Consider the following 21,372-nt stretch of genomic DNA (forward strand, 5'->3'; position numbering starts at 1 on the left):
TAGGACACGCATCAGGGAGCATTTATATTGTATAAAAATGAAGGATGAAAAAAATGCTCTTTTTAAACACAGTTTAGTGTGTACGGCTTTTAACAAATTTTTGTTTTCTATATTAGAGGTTTGTTATAAAGACATGAGGGAAGGTGATTTCAAAAATTTTTTGTTACAAAGGGAAACCCAGTGGCAGATTAAATTAAAGTCAGATTATCCACCTGGATTAAATGAGTCAATAAATGTAAAATGTTTTCTTAAACATCAAAAACTAAAGGTTGATAAAAGCAATGATTTGATATGTCTTCATATCACATAATAATGTGTTGTTTTTAAATGTTTTTTCAAAATGTCTTTTTAAATGCAGTGAATTTTTAATTGAATCATGAGTTTCAATTATGTTGTAGTGATTAGTGATGTATTTAAGGCACAATTTTGTGAACAATTTTATTCTGATGAAGTCTACGGACGAAAGCGGAAAATAAAAGTGTGTTACGTTATTTCCTTGGTGTTATTTCAGCTGCTGTTTGCCTTTCTGGATTTTCTTTGTAGAGCAGTTTTGCCTATGGTTAATTGCACCTGAATGGTCTCTGATGCTTCGTGAGTTGCCACCAGCCTGGAGGTGTGGATATCCTTGATGAATATGGATACATCCCCTCCTTTTGTGGTACGGTCCGGGTTTTGGGGCTGGAACACATGATATGAGGTAAAACCTGATAGTGCCGGGGTGCTCTCAGGAGCCTTGAACCAGGTTTTAGTCACAGCACAGACATCGATGTTCTCCATACTGAGGAGGGCTTCGAGGGCGTGCATCTTGAGATTCAGACTTCTAGCATTGAGCAGCATTACCCTTAGTTTTTTTCCGTTATTGTTTTCTAGGGCGGTGGGTTTAGAATTTGAGCCTTGTCTAAAAAAGGCACTATGGGGGTGGCAAGAGCCTTTGCCAATATCCGGAAACCCAGGGGTGACAGGTGCAAGCCGTCCCTTGCAAAGCAGCGTGGCTTGTCAAGCATGTCATTCCAGGCAGACAGACATTGGATCCCCTTAGAATGACACCAGAAATTAAGCCAATTATTAAAACTGATCATTTTGTCTCTGTATTGTGGCATCATTCTTGGTGAAGGTAGGATACTGCTCAAGGTCAGGGTCATACCAGCCTGGGCTACATAATCTGAGAGCTCCTTTATTTCTCTTTTCATGTAGTCCAGGGAGGTACGTCTCAGGTCCTTCACACCGGCATGGACAATGACTAAGTCATACTTGTACTTGCTGTGGAGTGACCTGAGTGCTTGTGTTATGTGGCGGATTCTAGCGCCCGACAGGCAGCTTACTGTGACCCTTTCCTTGTTCAGTCTGGTGAGTGGGACGTCAGTGTGTCTGACTATGGAGTCACCTATGACAAGTGTGTCTGGCCTTAAGGGCTGTGACTGATTTGCACACTGACTTTGTGATCTATGTGTTGCTTGTGTTATGTCATGAGGTGGCAGTTGTTTGGGTGTCTGCTTTGGAGGCCTCTGCTGTTTTGGTAGATTTTTGATCAGTGCCTCCGAGTATGTCTTTGTGTGTTTATGTGTTTGATTTGTAGTTGTGATAGTTCTATGTGAGACTGGGTTTATGGTGTGTGTGGTTACCTTCTCCTCCTGTCTGGTTTTGCCAGTCCTGAGTTGAGAGAGCTCAGCCTCCAGTTTGGCTATATAGTTGCATCTCTCGCATGTATTTGTGTTTTGTGGGAGGAGGAGAGGGTTGTCTGTGTACATGAGGCAATTGTAACATTGCCTCAATATTCCCAGATTCACCAGCTGAGCAGGAGAGGACGCTAGCAACTGACCCTTTGACATGCTAGAAGAAATGAAAAAGTTTGCTGTGTAACTGAGTCGGAAAGGACCTATAGGGAAGTGGGTACTCAAGGGGTTTTAAGCTAGTGAAGTACTTTGTATAATATAGAAGTGCTTTACCTGACTAAAAATGCTTTAGGAACAAGTGCTGAGCTTTACAGATAGAGAATAGACTGTTTAGATTACAAGTAGAGCAGTTCTAAGGGAAAAATGAAGAGCAGACTTTACGGAGCCAGAAATAGTTTAACCTTGTTTAACCAGCTGCCCGATGGTGCTCTAGTGGCAACTCAGCTAAATGCAGAAAAGGCAATAAGTCAGTAGTACAGGCTAGCACACTTTAGTGGGCAGCCAAACAATTAAATTAAACAGCAAACAAACACTTTTCGACTTGAATTAGACTAATTTCGACTAAAATGTACTTTTAAGTGCAGATAATAAAAAATGCAGTAAATAACTATGAAAACAGTTAAAGCTTGCTCTAGGTAAGCAGTAGAAGGTAAAACAAATATAAAAAACAGCAGGATACTTAATCAGGAAAGCAGTCGCTTTTTTTCAGTTCTCTGTAGCCAGGAAGACTCAACAGGACCACGTGGAGCTGTATCTGAGCAGTATGTACCTCTCCAAACACCTGCACCAACTGGAAAGGCCACAGAAATACCTCACAAAGAATCCATGGCCTCCAACACCTGTCCTATGTGGACAGGCTCAAATCACTGTCACTCTACTCTGTATCATACAGATTGCTCAGATGTGATCTGTGTCTTGCCTACAAGGCAATCTCAGACCCTGCTCTACTAGAGATGCTCCACATCAGTTAGTCTAACTCTTCGCGTAATACTCGATGAAAAGGCTTAAATCTAATATGTGACATTAACAAAACCTGCTGGAGAGTCAGGTTTATCTCCCAGAGGCTGCCCCATCTCTGGAATAGGTTCCCCATACACATCAAAGTACATCACTGACGCTCTTCAAGTGCATCCTTGATGAGGTGACCACAGATTTGTCCCAGGGGTTCCACCTGTGTCCCTCATTGACAGGAGTGACCGGTACTGATTGAGGTTTCTTTTTTTGGGGATAAACTCTTGCCTAGGCTTGTAAGGGCCACAGAGCCATTAGCCTAGTAATCTCCTATGATCCTAAGATGCTAGGAGTAGCACCATATTCTTATAGCCAGTGTAATCAGTTGTATGGCTCATTGCTCCCCATATCAAAAACTGATCTGACCATTCCTAACAGACCATCACCACCACTTTAAGACATAATCAAAAGGTGTGTTGCTGACAGAGACACCATGTTAGAGCTTGTAGACGTGCCTTTGTTACATGGAATCCCACTGGTTGTGTTGAATACCATTTCCTGTGGGTAACTTTGTCTATCCTTGTTACTGGGCCTTCCGGTGGCCATCGTGGGATACAGTGGGCATATCACAGGCATATCCATGACAATTATTAGTTCATTGATGTTATACCACAGCATGAGGAGGGGCATATGTGGTTCCCACAGAATGAAGTGCAGAGAAGCACCACTAAGCAGATATTCTTTGAAATAGCTCATTACCTTAAAGTTCGGGGAGGCCACTGATTGTACCCACATCACCACTAAAGCTCCACCTAATCTGCATGGCAACTGTATGTCGATCTGAAGGGTTTCCACTCCATTAATTGCCAGGTGTTATTCAGTATTCAGGGAGTATTTATAGAATGTGTGCAAGTGCCATCTAGACAGTTCTCACAATTCCCACATCTAGCACATATCAGACAAATACTAGCTATATGTGGGGGTGATTTCCCTCATAAACATTGTATTAATGATGCTGAATGCACCTACAGCCATGCTTTATGACACTAGCAATCAGTCTACAGAGCATGGCTGAGACTCCATAGAACTCTGCGATGTCACATATACTAACATCATTAAGTGTATGTTCAAATTATCGAAGGCTCACTTCTGAGGTTCTGTTAATAGCACACTGCAGTATGCCTTGGGAACCACAACAAGATATTTGCTGTCTGCACAGTGTTGCAAAGTGTGGTATTATGCAGACAGTTAAAACAGGAGATTACCACTGGAGGTCCAGCTTGAACATAGTCAGTGGTAGAGGAAGTGCAGGTTGATGAACTGTTGGAAAAACTGACAACAGCAGAAGACTGTGCGAGGCTGAGGCAGGTGCAATACATAGTAGCACTGCAAACATTTGGTGTCTGGTCCACAACAATGGGCCAGAATAGACTCAACAAGATCTAAATCTGATGTGTGCACTACTGTACCTAGATTATGCTGTACAGTGCAGCAGACATTACCTACCCATGAAACACAACAGTGAGAGTAAAGCACAGGTGTCATATTGCACAGGTGGGGAGAGACAGATTGAGAGATATCAACGGTGGGCACATTGGTGAAATGGGGACTAACGGTGTGGAAGGTAGTGAGTGACATGGCTAAGAGATTGCAGTAATATAGATGTGTGTCTGTATATGTATTTGTATACTTTTGTTGTTATTCATGATCACAAAGGTAGAATTTGAGCTAGGTACATTGGCAGCTCAGACATAAGATAAAGAAATCATTTTGTTTTGCACATGCAAGTCTGGATGCCTGAGCAGCTCCACCGAGGTCCCTGTAGAGTAAAAAATAAAAATAGTGGAATTCAGAATCCACAGGTCAGTCATGAATTAATACGAGGTAGTACCACGTGATGTAGGGTGCCTTAGCGTTAAAATATAGTCATAAATTAATACGAGGTAGTACAGGGTGATGTAGGATGCCTTAGTGTTAACATTTGTAACTTATCCTGTTAAGGAAATGAGCAAGCCAGAGCCATGAGCCCCTCAACTGTTACCTGATTCTGTTTGTGGCTAGATGACACAGGAGATTGTTTTCCACAGTTTTACTTCTTAGTTTTTGTCCTCTCTTGTTGTAGTTATATAATAAAGATCACTTCCAATTTCAGGGTTTATCCCTCTTCTGAGCTTTGAACTTTAGATTATAGGATGTGTTCATTATGTGTTGTGTAATATTCTGCATAAAGTAAGTACCAGTTGCTCTTGACCATAACTTGTGGTTCTTAAAATACACACCACTGTCTGTGTATATGTCAATTGCACTCGTCTTTCCAAGTAATGCTTTTAATAGACAACTTCAAAACCAAAAGAAACAGCACAAGTGCACAATAAAAAAGAAAACTGGTAATACTGAAACTTTTTTTTTATTGCGCCCCTGCCACAGTGCGCTGGTTTTCAGGATTTAATACCCAACTGCGTATTTTGTGCCCCCACCCCATATGTAAAGTGATTATTCTATTTTTCTGCTCTTGTTTATTTACTTATTTATTTTAATTTGTTAAAATCTACAGGACATACTGAAAACATCATATCATCCCTGGAACTAAAAGTCAGAGATCTTAAAGATTTACAAACCAAGACTGAGACAGAATTCCTTTTGACAGAAGTAAGTAAATTGACTATGGTTTGTTCTGAATGTTTTCAGTACAAGTAGTTTGCAACATCGCAGTTCCGCATTAAACAGAAGTACCTCTGTTTTGTGATGTTTTGACTGGCCTGTATACCGGCATACGGGCCAATCAAAAAATTGCAAAACAGAGCTACTTTTGCTTAATGCGGAACTGGGGGAATTGATGTGGAAGACCTTTTCTTTTTTTTGTAAGTCTTTGTCCCTACCTGACCAGTTGGAAATCTGGCAACCCTGTTTGCAACAAAACTGCAGGAAAGATAAGTACCCCATTGGGGAGGTCTTTCTTTTGCTCCAATCATATGTCAGAAAAAGTTAATAATTGTATTTTTTGTGGGAAACAAATACCTCATAGGGATTTTCACTCTTACTGTATTCCCTGCTTGGGGCCTGACCACAACGTTGCTATTGTGGGTTTTGTGCTAGATTTATCGGCGTACTATTAGGCGTAGGTGCAACTTTGCCTTCTACTATTTTGGAAAAAGGTTTAGCTATAATATGTCTTCGGATTCTTTTCCGGCTTCTGGTGTGTGTAACAGGCGCAAAGATAAAGACAGGCCTCCGAGGTCCAAAGCAGAGGATATTACTCCGTTATTGCCAATTGCTGGTTCGTTGGTAGTCAGTGAGGCACCTTTGCAGCCCCTGTCGTCCGCCTCTCTTGAATCAATTGCCTGTGCCAACTCTGGTCTGGAGCTGATGGGGCCTTCAGAATTGCCAGGGAATGGACTTTTGGATACTACTCCCTCAGTTGGGTCCGGAGCCGGTAGGCAGGTACTGGTTTCTGAGGGAGTTTTCAGGCCTTCACAGCTTCATGTAAATATGGATTCAGTTTTGCATTCTAAGACAATGACTAAGGCTCCAGCTAAAAAGAAATGGCAAGCACAGACACCTTTTGATCAGGGTCCTAGGCCTCAAAGGCAGATGCTTAGGATGGCTGAAGATTTGATATCTATGATCAGGGGTTCTCATCCCCCTCCTGACAAAAAGCCTAGATTACAGTCCGATTATGATTCTTCAGACCAAATTTCTGTTTCTTCTGCTTCTTCCCTTGAGCAGGATTATTCCTTTCCTCCTTATGAGGATTCTGATGCTGAAGATTCCTTTCCTTCAGCCTCTCCTCCTGGGGATTATTCTTTTGGTGAAACTTTGCCATTTTTTCAGTAGCTTCCCTCTCTCCTGATTCTTTTCCCCCTGCTCCTGTCAAACCAGATAAGTATGGTTCCGGATTCTCAGAAGTTTCTTTTTAAGAATCTTTCACCTGATCCGGGAACGATTTCTCAGGGCCCTAAGGGTGTTAAAGCGGCCTCTGCTAAACATCGTATTCCCTCTGACCAAGAGTCCAGGGCTTTGGAAAGATGGGGTAAAAAAAAAAAGTTTATACTTCTGCTATGTTGTCTGTTAGAGCTTTGAACTGTCAATTTCATATGCTAAAGTATCAGCAATGCCTTTTGTCTGTATTTAAACAAAAAGATGTCAGCTGTTTCTATTGGTGCGGATGATAAGGAGTTACAGGATTTATTGCATGCTATTGAACAAGTGGGTAAACATACCCTGCATTGTGGTTTTGATTCTTTGGAAGTTTCTTGTAGGGCTGCAACAACTGGCACAGTTATTAGAAGACCTGCTTGGTTAAAGGAACAAAGCTTGCTGGATCAGGTTAAAGCCAAACTTTTGGATGCTCCTTTCCAGCACGATGTTCTATTTGGGGCCAAAGCTGAAGAGGTATTAAAGAAAATTGAGGATGAAGCCAAATCTATGCAGACGGTTAAGGATTTTCTACAGGTACAACCTCCTAGATTTAGCAGGCACTGGCCGGCTAACCCTTGGTCCTTTCCGAACTCGGACAAGCCTCAGAGAGGCAGATTCAGGCATTCCAGAGGTAGGGGACAGGCACAAACCCATTTTAGGAATAGGCAGTGGACTGCCCCCTTTCCCGCAGGAGGTGAAGATAAGTCTCAACCTTACCGGAAACAGTCTTTATGACTCTTACTTTCTGGTTCCAGGGGCTCCTCTCCTGGAAGCACCTTTGGGAGGAAAGATTTATCTTTTTTTATCACAATTGTGGCTGCATAACCCGGGACAAATGGGTTCTGGACATAGTCTCAAGAGGTTACAGACTGCATTTCCACACCTTGCCAAAACCGAACGGTTGGCCAGATCTGCCAAATCATCAATGGGCAGAGGCACAACTGCAGGTTCAGTCCCTCTTAGCTATGAGGGCCATAGAATTGGTACCAAATTTAGAATTAGGGCAAGGTTTTTTATTCAAGACTTTTCCTGGTTCCCATTAAAGAAAAAAAAAAAAGAAATAACCGAGTTGGATAAATGCATAAAGGAATACCTGATTTTCACTATAAGGGAAGAGAAGGACAAATAGTTTAAGATTAGGGGTGAGATTGATGAAAGGTGTGGGGAAATTTAAAAAGTTGGAAAGAGATACGGAAGAATATAAAAATGGCACAGTATACCCCAAACCTCAGGCCCCTGGTTATTTAAAACACCTTTATAGAAATAAAATGTTTAATGATAAACAGGGAAATTTAGAGGAAGTTAACCATTATCAGGAAGAAGAATGTAGTTTTGAAGAATTTCCTCCCTTCAGGAGATCAGAAAGACTAATGAATAAACCTGGTTATCAGGAAATAAATTTTTCTTGGAGAGGGGGGGAGAAGGGGAAAATATTAAAGAGGGTGGATACGCCACCGCAACCTCCACCCAGAGGTGTCATAGATGGTAACGACATCACAGTTAATGGTGTTAAACATATTTTTAATGATTTTGGTGTTTATAATTTTAGTGGTATTATAATTGAAAAAGAACATTTTAGCCTGCTTGAAAAAGGTTTTAAATACATACCCTACAAAAAGGGTGTACACAGTCAATATTAGATTTAAAAATGTTTTTTAGAAAGATTAATTTAAATTTATTGCTAACACCTGAGGTGGATACTTTGGATAAACAACTCAAAAGAAAAGCTACATTTAATTTATTGCATAAAGAGGATGTAATAAAGGAAGCTCAGGAGTTATTTAATCAATTACTAGATAATTTTTCAAAACATCGACATCCATTTGACATAGAATGGGCATCTACCAAAGCTCAAATTAGAGGTATGTTTCTTCAAAAAGCTACCTATTATAAGAAATTACAAGCGAGAGACATCCAAGACCTGGAAGAAAAAATTAAATTACTGGATCAGGAATTAATTAGAAATTATAGTAAACAAACCGAAACGGAGATATTAAAATGTCAGAAGAACCTTTTTTTATTACAAAACAGTAAATTATCATTCTATGAACAGAAAATGCTGGTAAAATATGCCAATCATATACAGACCCCCTCAAAAGCATTAGCACGTATTATTAATCAATCGAAATTACCTTCACAAATTTCAGAAATATACTTTAATAATAAAACATACACCAATACTGAAGATATCATAAAGGTATTTGAATTAATATTTTCACAACTATATGGTGAACAGGAGGATGTGATTACGAATAAGAATAATAATGATTTTCTTCAGAAAATCATATTTCCGAAGATTAATGATGAGCTTCATATGAACTTAATTAAACCCATCTCTTCAGAGGAGATAACTGAGGTAATCAAGAAATTGAAGCCAAATAAAGCCCCTGGACAGGATGGTTTGACCACAGAATTTTATAAAACTTTCAGTGAGATATTGGGGAAAATACTTCCACTGGTATTTAACTATATTATTAACAATAAAATTACTGACCCACATTTTAATGCCTCAAAAACTATTCTCATACCAAAAGAAAATACTGATCAACAGAATCCGGATAATTATAGACCTATTTCACTTTTGAACATAGATATGAAAATTATGACATCGATTTTGGCTAATAGGTTGAAAATGGTAATTAATCTAATAATATCTGATGAGCAAGCTGGCTTTATAAATGGCAGACAAACTAAACACTGATTTCTCATGCCACTCACAAAAACTTTAATGTATACGCACTTATAATTGATGCACAAAAAGCATTTGACAGAGTGAATTTAGAATGTTTGTTTGATATTTTACCATGTTTTAACATACCGCAAGAATTTACTTCAACTTTAAAAAAATTATATAACAAGCCTTATACAAATCTAGTTATTAACAGGAATCTCTCAAAAAGAATTCAAATCAAGAATGGTACACGTCAAGGATGTCCTTTATCTCCCATACTATTTAATTTATATTTAGAACCTTTATTTCTGCATATCAAACAGAATATTTATCATAATGCTCCAATAATTTATGGTACGAAGATCACTATGGCTGCTTTTGCAGATGATTTGAATATTTATTGCACAACACCTGTTTCAGATATTAAGAAAATAGTAAAAGCGGTGGAAGACTTTGCAAAAATTTCCAATTACAAAATGAATTTTAAGAAAACGAAGATATTCCCACTAAAGACGCCTACACCATTCTCGCTTTTACCATTGGTAGGGCAGGTAAAATCTGAAGGAAAAATAAAATATTTAGGGGTGGTTTTTACAACTGACAATAAAGACTTTTACGTAAATAATGTGAAGTTTATTTGGGAGCAGATAGTATCGGACTTAAAAAGATGGGATAATCTGAAATTACCAATAATGGCAAAGACCCCAATTATCAAAATGAAAATACTTCCCAGAATACTATATATTGTTAGAGCTTCTCAATTTCAAATCTCCAAAAAATTCTTCAAACAACTTCATACAGAACTAGCTAGATTTCTATGGGAACCGAGGAAAGTTAGGATATCTTATGACAAACTGATGGCTCCGAAGAATAGGGGAGGGTTGGACTTACCGAATTTCGAAACATATTATTCAATAATAAACACTAATAATAGTGAGTTTTGATAGGTCCAACTTGAAATGGGTTCCTAAATGGTTGATTCTAAATCATAAACATGTCGCTGGTTTGGGTATTAACTGTAAGGCATTACCTTTTTTAAACAAAGACACTCTTAAAATGTACACCTTGATGGAACATGTCAAAATATATATAACATCAGTACAAAATCTCTTTAACTCCCTTAATCTTTTGCAAAGCATGATGATACTTCAACCATTTCACAAAAATCCAAATTTGAAGATTGGTAATCAGTTGATAGACCTCAAGAAATTCCCACTTATAATTAATTTAACCTTATTTGATTTATATCCCTTCTTAGGTATCTCGATTCATAATATTTTAAAAGAGATGGATCTCCCCAATTCGTATTTAATTATAATAAGACAATTGAAAGAGTTATCAATAAGCTATCTTACTAATACGAAAGTTAAAATTAAAGAAGAAGATGTAAACATTTGTTTAAACTTATGGCAAACTTTAACACAGGAAGCTAAATATATAACAGCATCATATAGCTTGATGAAAGAGGTGAAATACAATAACCAAATACTCTTATCAAAATACTGGAAGGAGAAATTGTTGACAATGGAAGACAGTAAAATAATGAAAGCAATTAATTTAACCATTAAATCGGTGTCCCTTCAGAAGCTATTATTTACTCAGTTGATGATATTTAATAATGCGTACTATACGCGTCTCACTCTACATAAATTTAATTCAAAGAACTCACCAAAATGCTCATATTGCATAGATCAAACGGCTGACCTTTTACACATGTTCTGGAGTTGTAAATGTATTTTTAGACTCTGGAATTCTTTGAAACTCCAACTGCAAAAAATGGGGTATCAACACTCTACACTTTCCTGGGAGTTTGCGATTTTGCATATTCCACCAATCAATTTGGATAGATCCCAAAGGATTATACTGGTTAATATCTTTTTGTTGATGAAGCTATATATAGCTACAAATTGGTTGAACCCAACACAGACTTCATGGGAAAATTTTAAGACAGTAGCCATAAAACATATTCTCGCACATAAATTATTAATAAGTGATCATAAGAAAAATGTAAATAATACAAAAATATGGGAGCAAATCTGTAACATTGTTTTAGCTTAAAGTTCCATTCCACTTTTCTCCAGGAAATGCTGATTAACTATGGAATTGTTTATAGATAAGTCTTATACTGATACTAGATTTTTCTCTTTAGTATTTTTTTTTAGAAGTGTATTGTGATGTATAATGATTCTATGTAACTGTTGGAAGCATACATGTATATATTGTAAATAGATGGTATTAGTGTATTAATAGTTGGAAAAATAAAAATAAAGAATTATTATTGAAAAAGAAAAGAAAAGCTACATTTAATCCACCATTACATCCACAACTGAGTAATTTAGAAAAAACTATGGAAAAGGAATTAAGAAACAGATATAAGTTTGGATTTCAGCCTAATTTAACTATGAATATTTTACAAAACATGAGGGATAACCACAAGATTAGAATAATGAAACCCGACAAGGGGGGAGGAATAGTTACCATGGATAACATATTATATGAAGGGAAGATGAACAAAATTTTATTTAATGAGGAAGGGTACACAAATGTATCTAGTAACTAAATAAATATTGCTTATAATAAAATTGATATTTGTTTAACAGACATGTTTTTGAAGGGTTGTTAGATAAAAAAAACATTTGATTTTTTAAAAACTGATAAACCTAGGATCCCTTCTATCTTTGGAATTCCCAAGATTCATAAAAATGAGATTGATCCCCCCTTTAAGGCCTATTGTTTCAGCTTGTGGCTCAAAAACACATAGTTTGGCCAAATTTGTGGACAATAAACTGAAAAATTCCTGGATCAAGAAGGAATCTATTTTATAAGATTCTTGGGACCTTCTTGAAGTTAACAATGAGTTTTTTTTGTGGTAATATATTGTTTGTGACCATTGACATTGTGGATCTATTTTCATGCATCCCCCACATAGAAGGAATGGAAATGTTTGAGGAGGCTGTATTTGAGGAAGACAATATAGGACACAATGACAAAATTTTGTGTATCATTAATGGATTGGGTTCTCAAACCTAACTTCCTAAATTTTTGTGGTGAATTCTATAAGCAAACCAAGGGTGTTGCTATGGGCGCTGCTTGTGCCCCCACTTATGCCAATCTAGTATTGGCTAAGTGGGAAGAGGCATTTGTTCTTGGTTCCAGATTTTCTTCTTGTTGGAGACTTTATCGAAGATTTTTGGATGACATAGTCATTCTATGGTATGGGAGTATTGAGCAGTTAGAAGACTTTAAAGCTTACTTGGGGGAAACAACCCATTTTTTAAAATTCACCTTTCACGTTTCAACAGAAAAATTACAATTTTTGGATGTGGAAATTTATAAAAGCAATGACAGATTTGAATCTAAAATATATAGGAAATCTACTTTCTGCAATTCATTTTTACATTTTAAAAGTGCTCACACCTATTATTGTAAAAAGAATATTGTGAAGGGACAGTATGTCCGAGGTAGTCGTATGACTACCCTAGATGCTGATTTTAAAGAAGAGTGCAATTTATTAAATAAAATTTATTATTTAAAGGCAAAACCAAAGCAGAGAAGCACTCCAACGGAGACGGGGATCAACGTACAAATAAAATAATGGAACTCTGAATCAAGTAGCATGTACGTTTTCCCCTATGGCAATAAAACGCTTCGTAGCTTCCAAACACCAAAAACCACGAAATAAGACGTAGCATACAGTTCTTAAACTTCAATAACACTTTTATTGAGAACTAAAACAAAGTGAGCGCTTTCGCCGATAGGCTTCATCAGACTATGAAGCCTATCGGCGAAAGCGCTCACTTTGTTTTAGTTCTCAATAAAAGTGTTATTGAAGTTTAAGAACTGTATGCTACGTCTTATTTCGTGGTTTTTGGTGTTTGGAAGCTACGAAGCGTTTTATTGCCATAGGGGAAAACGTACATGCTACTTGATTCAAAATTTATTATTTATTTAAATTTGTTGACCGGGAGTGTCCGACTGGATGTGGGTCCATTTTCAGTGGAGGCCCGGGGAGAAAAGCTCCACAGTAAAATAAACAGACAGTAGTTACATTGGATTACATAGTGATTAACAATTTAACATAGAAATTACTTACAACATATTTACAGATGAAGAACATAGTACATCAGTAGACAACTAGAATCTTTATCTGTGAAGTACATAACAGGCATTAACAAATGTAACAATGAGAAGTTCCTGCTGTATAATAAGTACTAGGCTTATGAGCATCTGAGCTTGCTATCATCAAGGTAGTTAGTGGAGGTGAAAGGTAGTAGTTGGATGGGGTGGATGATATTAGAGTGGGAGTTGCAAGGGCATAGCCAGCATGTTTTTAGGTGCGCTTTTAATAAAGTTTTGAAGTTGGTGCATGATGGTACGGAGGTAATTGTGGGTGGGAGTGAGTTCCATAATTTGGCTATGGTGCAAGAGAATAGTGCTTCACCAGCAGAGTTATTGGCTTTAGTGATCCGCAAGTGATTTTTGTTGCTGGATCTTAGTGGTCTGGTGGTGCGATAGGGTTGGAGTAGATTCTGGAGGGATGGGACATTTAGTGGATGGTTTTCTAGTTGGTGGGTGAGTGAGAGTTGATACCACTGAAAGAGGTGAGAGAGTTCAAGCCAGCCCAGTTCAGCAAGTGAGAGACAGTGGTGACTACAGTAGGATGCCCCTGTGGCGAATTTTGCGATTTTGTTGTAGCAGGTCTCTAGCTTGTTTAGATCACATTGCCTTAGGTTGGTATATACTGGAGAGGCATAAAGTAGGGTGGAGATAAGGTGGGAATTTGCTATTGAAATCTTTGCTGCTTTGGTGAGAAATTGTTTATTTCTGTATAATGCTCCTAGTGTTTTGTGGACTTTTTTATGGTCATGGATATGTGAATGTCAAATTTTAGTTTGTCTATTTCCACTCCTAGCAATTTGGTGTGTTCATTTGGGTATATAGTGGTGTTGTCTTTTGCTGTGATGTTAAAGTGAGAGTTGTTTTGAGTATGTTTGGTGGGTTGGAAGATAAGTAGTTTAGTTTTGTTTGGGTTGAGTATTAAATGGGCATCGGATAACCATGTTTCAACAGAGGAAAAGGCTTCCTGCGTGACTTTTTGCAGTTTGGGTAGGAACTGGGCTGAGCAGATGATGGTAGAGTCATCTGCGTATTGGATGAGTGTGCCATGTTTGGTGGCAGAGGCTAGATTATTGGTGTAAACAGAGAAAAGTAGGGGTCCAAGGATGGATCCTTGGGGAACCCCTATGGAGACAGGTAGTTGGGGAGATATGTCATTCTGCCATACAACGGATTGTTGGCGGTCAGACAGGTAACTCTGAAACCAGTTGGTGACTGATTGCGAAGGATAGGTTATTGAGGACAGAGATAAGTTGTTTGTGTGGGACCATGTCAAATGCTTTAGATAGGTCTAGGAAAGTAGCAGAGGAGAGATAGCCATTGTTTTATGCTGAAGGATAGTGTTTGTAAAGGAGAGTAAGGCAGTGGTGGTGCTATGGTTTGGTCGGAAACCATGCTGAGTACTGGAAAGGAGGTTGTTAGTCAGGAGGTAGTGTGAGACCTGAGAGTGTATGCATCTCTCTAGTATTTTGGAGAGTGGAGAGAGAATAGCTATGGGGGTAATTGGTTAGTTCTGCAGAGGGTCCGCCTTTGTGGAGGGGAATTATATGTGAGACTTTCCACAATGTAGGAACGTAACTTTCTGACAGAGATCGGTTAATCAAGATGGATACTGGGTAGGCCAGAGCATCAGCTGCGATTTGTAGGTATTCACTTGGGAGGTTGTCTGCTGCTAATTTGGTGGGTTTAAGTTTAGTTAAGAGTTTTTTATGTTGGAGGTAGGTACAGGAGAAAAAGAGAAGGCAGTGGGGAGATTACTAGTTGAAGGTGTGGGTTGGAGGGGAGGGGGGTTGTGTTGTTTAGCTAGTGATAGTATGGTTTGTCTGAAGTGTGTGTTGAATGAGGTAGCAATATTTTCTGAGGAGTGAGGGATGTTGGGGGGAGGGGTACTGACTTTACCTGGGTGGAAGATGGAGTTTATGGAGGACCAGAATTGTTTGGGGCTGTGTTGTGAGGAGTCTAGGGCAGACTGGTAGTATTGGAATTTGTCCCGTTTTATTAGCTTTTTGACTCTGTTGCGTAGTTCTAGGAATTTCTGTCTAGCTGCAGAGGTTTTGGTTTTGCGCCAGTGCTCCCAGGCTTTATCCCTGTTTTTCATTTCTGACTTAGTGCTTTTCTGTAGCCATGGGGAGGGTTGTGCTTTGGTTCTGGAAAATCTTATGGGGGCATGGTAATTAAGGATGTTCAGGAAGGTAGTATTAAAAGATTCAACTGCGTCATCTAGACTGAGGTACTTTAGAGCATGCCAGTTACATTCTTTGAGGGATGAGATGAATGTGAGTGGGTTAAAGTTTATTTTTTTATGTATTTGACGATAGATGACAGGTTTAGCTTTGTACAGGTATTTTTTGAGTAGGAATGTTGGGGAGTGATCACTGAGGCTATCTGATAAGCAGCCTGTTATATATGACTGGGGGTTCTTACTGACTAGTATCCAAATCCAGGGTAGAGTGCTTTGTGGAGTTTTTATTTATCCTTGTTGGTGACTGGACTAGTTGGGTGAAGCCATGAAGGTGTACATGATGGGTTGGATTGTTGCCAGAACAGGATTGCCAGTCAATATTGAAATCACCTAAGATGATAGTTTCTTGGGGGAGATGGTGGGTAGACCAGCTGAGGAGGTTTTCTAGTGGAGGGATGTTTTGGCCAGGTGGGAAGTAGCATCCAATTATGTTGATGGTTTTGTTTCGGTTAATTTTGAGGTTGGTATATATTATTTCTTCATTGCCTATTTGTGGAGCTGATGATTTTAAGATCTGGATGTTTAGATGTTGTTTAAATATTATAGCTACACCACCTCCTTTTTTGTTTAGCCGGTCTACTCTTAGTATGCTGTAACCTGTAGGGAGTATTTGCTCACTGGTAATGTGAGGTTTTAGCCAGGTTTCTGTCAGGACGACTATATCTGGGGAGTATAAGTCTATGGTGGCATGGAGTTCATGGACTTTGTTGGATATACTTCTAATATTTAGGCTTAGTAGAAGGAGGTCACTTGGCTTTCTATTGGCTGTAATATGGGAGAAGTTGTGATTTCTAGTCTGATTATAAGGATTGGGGTTGGAGATGGTAGGGCCAGGGTTGGGGTGGATGTCTCCACTTAGGGCTAGTTTTGATATGCATGAGATTATTAGTTTTCTCAGTTTTTGAATGTGTTTGTTTATAAGGGAAATTTTATGATTGTTCTCTGTGGGTAATAGGTATGGTGGGAGGGTTACTATGTTAAGTTGTAGGGATGCTTTACGTTTGAGTAATATAGTTGGTAGAATATGTGGGGGGTACATAGGGATGGTTCTTGAGCTGGTGGGAGGGGAGCTGAGTATGGGTGAGACATGGGTGGTGGTGTGAGTAGTAGTACAGTGGTAGTGGTTGAGTGAGGGAATGATGGAGCTTTGGTAGGATGTAAGATGTGCAAGGAGAGTGCATGCAGTGAGCAAAGGAAAGGTATGCTTGTACATGTCAGTTGAGGAGGTGTGATAGTAGAGGGAATATGGAGGAGGTAGTGTTGGGTTAGTGCTGTGGTTGGCTATTGGAAAGATGGGAGGGGTTTGAGTGCAATAAAGGTGGGACCACTGGGGGCAGGAGGGAATAGGGGGCAGGGCGGGGAACGAAGCGGGTAGAGACCCTGTTTGTTTCCAGCCCCTCATACAGGAACCTATCACAAAGCAAGACAAGTATGTGTTAAGAACAATCACAATTGACCAAGGACTGCTCTGAAACTGTAAGTCTTGTCTTAATTTCTCAGGTGGAAAACCAGGATAACCTTGTATCAGTAGGCTACTGTGGTATAGTTTAAATAAACAAACACACAGTATTGATCAGTTATTGATACTATTTGCTAACAGAAGGGAATAAGAGAAAGTGGAAGATGTGTGTGTGTGTATGTGTGTGTGGTGGTGGTGGTGGTGGTGGGGGGCTGCTTACAGCCAAAGCACAGTGCTCTCCAGGGGAAAATGAAGATTGGCTCAAACAGTTAGACACATACTCAAAGTTAACTGTAGCTGTTTGCAGACAGTTCAGACCCGGACTGCACTTTTCTTTTAGGAATGTTAAAGGTGGTACCGGAGTTGAGTACTTAAGAGTGGTGTTAGGTCTAGAAAAGAAGAGTACAGAGAAGAGTAAGCACTTTTGAGATGGTAAATATATATTAGAAAGATTATAAAAAACACACTGAGCAAATAGCTACCACATGCAATGTCCTGAACCACTACTTAGTATATGCAGATACTGAGCCAATTGGAAGAACATTAGAAAACAAAAACCAGACAGTTATGCAGCAACAGATAAAAATAGAGCGAGCAGCAATCTGTCGTGGTTCTCTAATGTGATTCTATCCACCAGTAACAGCACAAACCTATAGAAATAATTTAGACACTAGTATGAGCTGTCTACACACAACACTATTACATGAATAACATTAGTGAACAAGGTGCAGCTATGCAAATAGACCATACATACTATTATACTAGTAACAACTTGGTGCATGCCATAGTAACATCAAAAATAAAGCATAAAACATATTAGATGTCTAACACAATTCAACATAAACAGATACAGTTGTAAAATGTCTAATACAATTCAACATAAATAGGTATTTACAGTTGTAAAACACTTACTGGAGAGACACTGAGCCTTCATGGGGCCTGTAGCAGAGTGGATTGTAGTTTTACAAATGGTGCCTGCCACAGGTAATAGTTATTAACTCTGGGATTGTCTTAAGGTAATAAACAGGGAAGGGGAGGGGAGAACAAGGGTTTGAGCAGGCAGTTCTTTGTACTGCTGCTAATGAGCCAAAGCAAGACAAGTATGTGTTAAGAACAATCACAATTGACCAAGGACTGCTCTGAAACTGTAAGTCTTGTCTTAATTTCTCAGGTGGAAAACCAGGATAACCTTGTATCAGTAGGCTACTGTGGTATAGTTTAAATAAACAAACACACAGTATTGAGCAGTTATTGATACTATTTGCTAACAGAAGGGAATAAGAGAAAGTGGAAGATGTGTGTGTGTGTGTGTGTGTGTGTGTGTGTGTGTGGTGGGGGGCTGCTTACAGCCAAAGCACAGTGCTCTCCAGGTTTACAAAATAAAATGTTTTTGGAAAGAGGTTACCCCCAGGACTTCATCAATAAAATATATGAAGAAGTTATGAAAGGGAGAGTAAATAAATTTAAACTCATCCTAGGTAAGAGAAACTCAAATAAAAATATTGGTGGTTTAAAAGTAATAGATATAAATAAACCCACCCCTAAAGACATAGATTATGGTCATGCTTTAGTCCTTGAATATAATGCTTTTAATAAAATTGTTACTAAACAAGTTATTGAAAGAGAATGGAATAAGTTTATTAGTTTAATTGATTTGGACCAGGAAAAACTAAACAATAATGTTAAAGTAGTTTATAAAAATTCACAATCCTTTAAAAACATGTTGGAATATAAAAGTTCCATAACATCTAATAAAATTAGGAAAGGCACCTTTAAATGTGGACACTGTAGCCATTGCGGTAATTTAATAGACAAAGAAAAAAATCTTTTTGGAATGTAGGCAGAAATGGATCAATAGTATAGATTAGTATAATTGTGAAACTAAAGATGTGGTTTATTTAGGATTATGCTTAGAATGCAATGCTTTTTACGTAGGTAAAACTGAAAGAGTTTTAAAGAGAAGGATATATGAACATAAATACGAGATTTCCATAAAAAAACAAACTAATGCACTGTATAAACACACCCTAGTTTGCCATAAAGCTAAATTTCAGTTCATGGTGTTAGAACAGGTTAAGAAGGATGTGAGGGGCGGACCATGGGAAGAAAGGCTGGAGTTCAGGGAGTTATGGTGGCAAATCTCCCTTGACGCAACTAATCCCCCTGGTCTAAATGATTTTATCTCTATTATGCCACTTTTAAAGTTAAGAACAAGAAAAATATGAACATTTCTTGTGTTTTAGTGTATTTATTATTTTAACCAGCAGATGGCAGGCTAATACTATACAAATGATTTATAATACCTGAAACTGATTTTTATAGTATTTTATAACTATTTTTAAGATATTTTTATATATTTCATTAAAGTATTTTATGCGAATCAGGTCTTTATAATAATTATAATAAATACCAACAAGTTGAATCATAAAAGAAATGTTTTTTAGAATACATGGGCAGGAGGCAATACTAATTTTATAATTAACTTTTTAACTCTAAGACTGCATTGATGGGGTAATTGTTTTTTCAAGTATTGTATATAAAGGTTGATTTACTTGATGGAGGGTATCTGAAGAAGTCAGTTTGCATAAGACGAAAACGCAATTTTTGTAATCAAGCGTTAATGTGTTTGGGATTGATTTCTATGTTTACTTGTGGATTTTAACATTAAAATGTTGGTTTTGACATCTGTGGCTCTGGCAGTTTGGTACTTCACTTTGTTTCCCATTAAGGAAACTTCGCGGAGACCAATCCTGGACCTTTCCGTACTAAACACCTTCCTGGTTATACCAAAATTCAAGATGCTCACTCTGCAGCAGCTGCTGCCTATGTTGGGCAAGAACGCTTGGATGGTGACTTTGGACTTAAAGGAAGCTTACCTGCATATTTCTATAAGACGCGAGTGCAGAAGGTATCTGCGATTCAAAGCGGACTCGAAGCATTACCAGTTCACTGTGCTGCCCTTTGGCTTTTCTACTGCACCCAGGATCTTTACAAAGTGCCTGGCACCAGTAATGACATTTTGCAGACAGAAGGGGATTCAAATATACCATTATCTGGACGACTGTCTTATTCAAGTGGACGACAAAGACACTCTACTTCAGCATCTAGCTTTTTTTGCAGCATCGTCTGCAGTACCTCGGTTTCCCAGTGACTCTAAAGAAGTCAGATATGGTGCCCACACAACAGATTACTTTCCTGGGTGCTCTTCTGAGTACTACAACCCAGATGGCTTCCTTGACACCAGACCAAAAAAAAAAAAAAAAAAAGCGCAACTGGCTTCTTCTTTCCAACACCTGGCTTCAATGAAACAGCTGACTGCAAGAAAGGTTCTGCAGGCTTTAGGTTACATGGCTTCCTGCATTCTCCTAATACCATATGCAAGACTGCATATGAGGCAACTACAGTGGTACCTCAGGAGTGTATGGTCTCAGCATTACCACAGTTTGGAAACATTTGCCTTGTCTATAGCAAGAGTTTCTTTGATGGGCCGAAGCCTGTCTCCAGAATGAGGGGAGGCTTTTTGTCCTCCACCAACCAACCAAGTTCTGACAACGGATGCTTCAGATGATGCCTGGGGAGCCCACATGCACGGGAGATGTCTTCAGGGTGTTTGGACAAAGGAGCAAATACACCTGCACATAAATTTGAAGGAGATGCTCGCTGTACAGAATGCTCTGATAGCCTTCAGGGACCTTCTTCTACCAGGGCAATTGTTGATGAAGACAGGGGGGCTCTCACTCTTACCCCCTGTGCAGGTTAGCCATGGCTCTGTGGTAGACTGCACTGACCTGCGGAGTCCACTTACAGGTACAATTCCTGCCAGGAAAAAACAACACTCTGGCAGACACATTGAGCAGGACACTTTAGAATCCACAGGAATAGATGTTGGATGTTTGGAAATCCATGATGATAGTACAGGCATGGGGATGTCTGGATATAGATCTTTTTGCATCCCCTCGGAATCATCAGCTTCCATCATTCTGCACCAGGACCTACCACAAACTAGCATGGCAAGTGGATGCCCTCTCATTCGGTTGGAAACACCTCTCAGTATATGCTTTTCCTCCTTTTCCTCTTCTACCTCGGGTACTTCTGAAAATAAAACAGGACAGACCGCAAATGATTTTACTGGCTCCCAATTGGCCTCGGCAATTCTGGTATTCCACTCTGATGAACCTAGTTCAGGAGCCTCCCTGGATTCTGCCTCAAATCCCTCATCTACTGTCTCAACAGGACGGCCGGATCCCACACAGTCATGTCAAAACTCTGACTCTAGCTGCCTGGCGGAGCCAGGGTCTGTAAACACCTCTACTTTTTCCAAACAGGTAATGGACGTAATCCT

General features: G+C 38.9%; 1 protein-coding gene across 1 annotated transcript in view; it reads left to right on the forward strand.

Moving 5' to 3' along the window:
- LOC122814417 overlaps positions 1 to 21,372 on the forward strand; it is a 274,040-nt gene that overhangs the window by 128,931 nt on the left and 123,737 nt on the right. The window contains 1 exon segment of the mRNA XM_044087000.1: positions 5,179 to 5,273. Within this exon segment, the coding sequence (XP_043942935.1) occupies positions 5,179 to 5,273 (95 nt within the window).

The sequence above is a fragment of the Protopterus annectens genome, chromosome 10.part0 (genome assembly GCF_019279795.1).
Source record: "Protopterus annectens isolate FY-2018-M chromosome 10.part0, PAN1.0, whole genome shotgun sequence".
Classification (NCBI taxonomy): Eukaryota; Metazoa; Chordata; order Ceratodontiformes; family Protopteridae; genus Protopterus; species Protopterus annectens.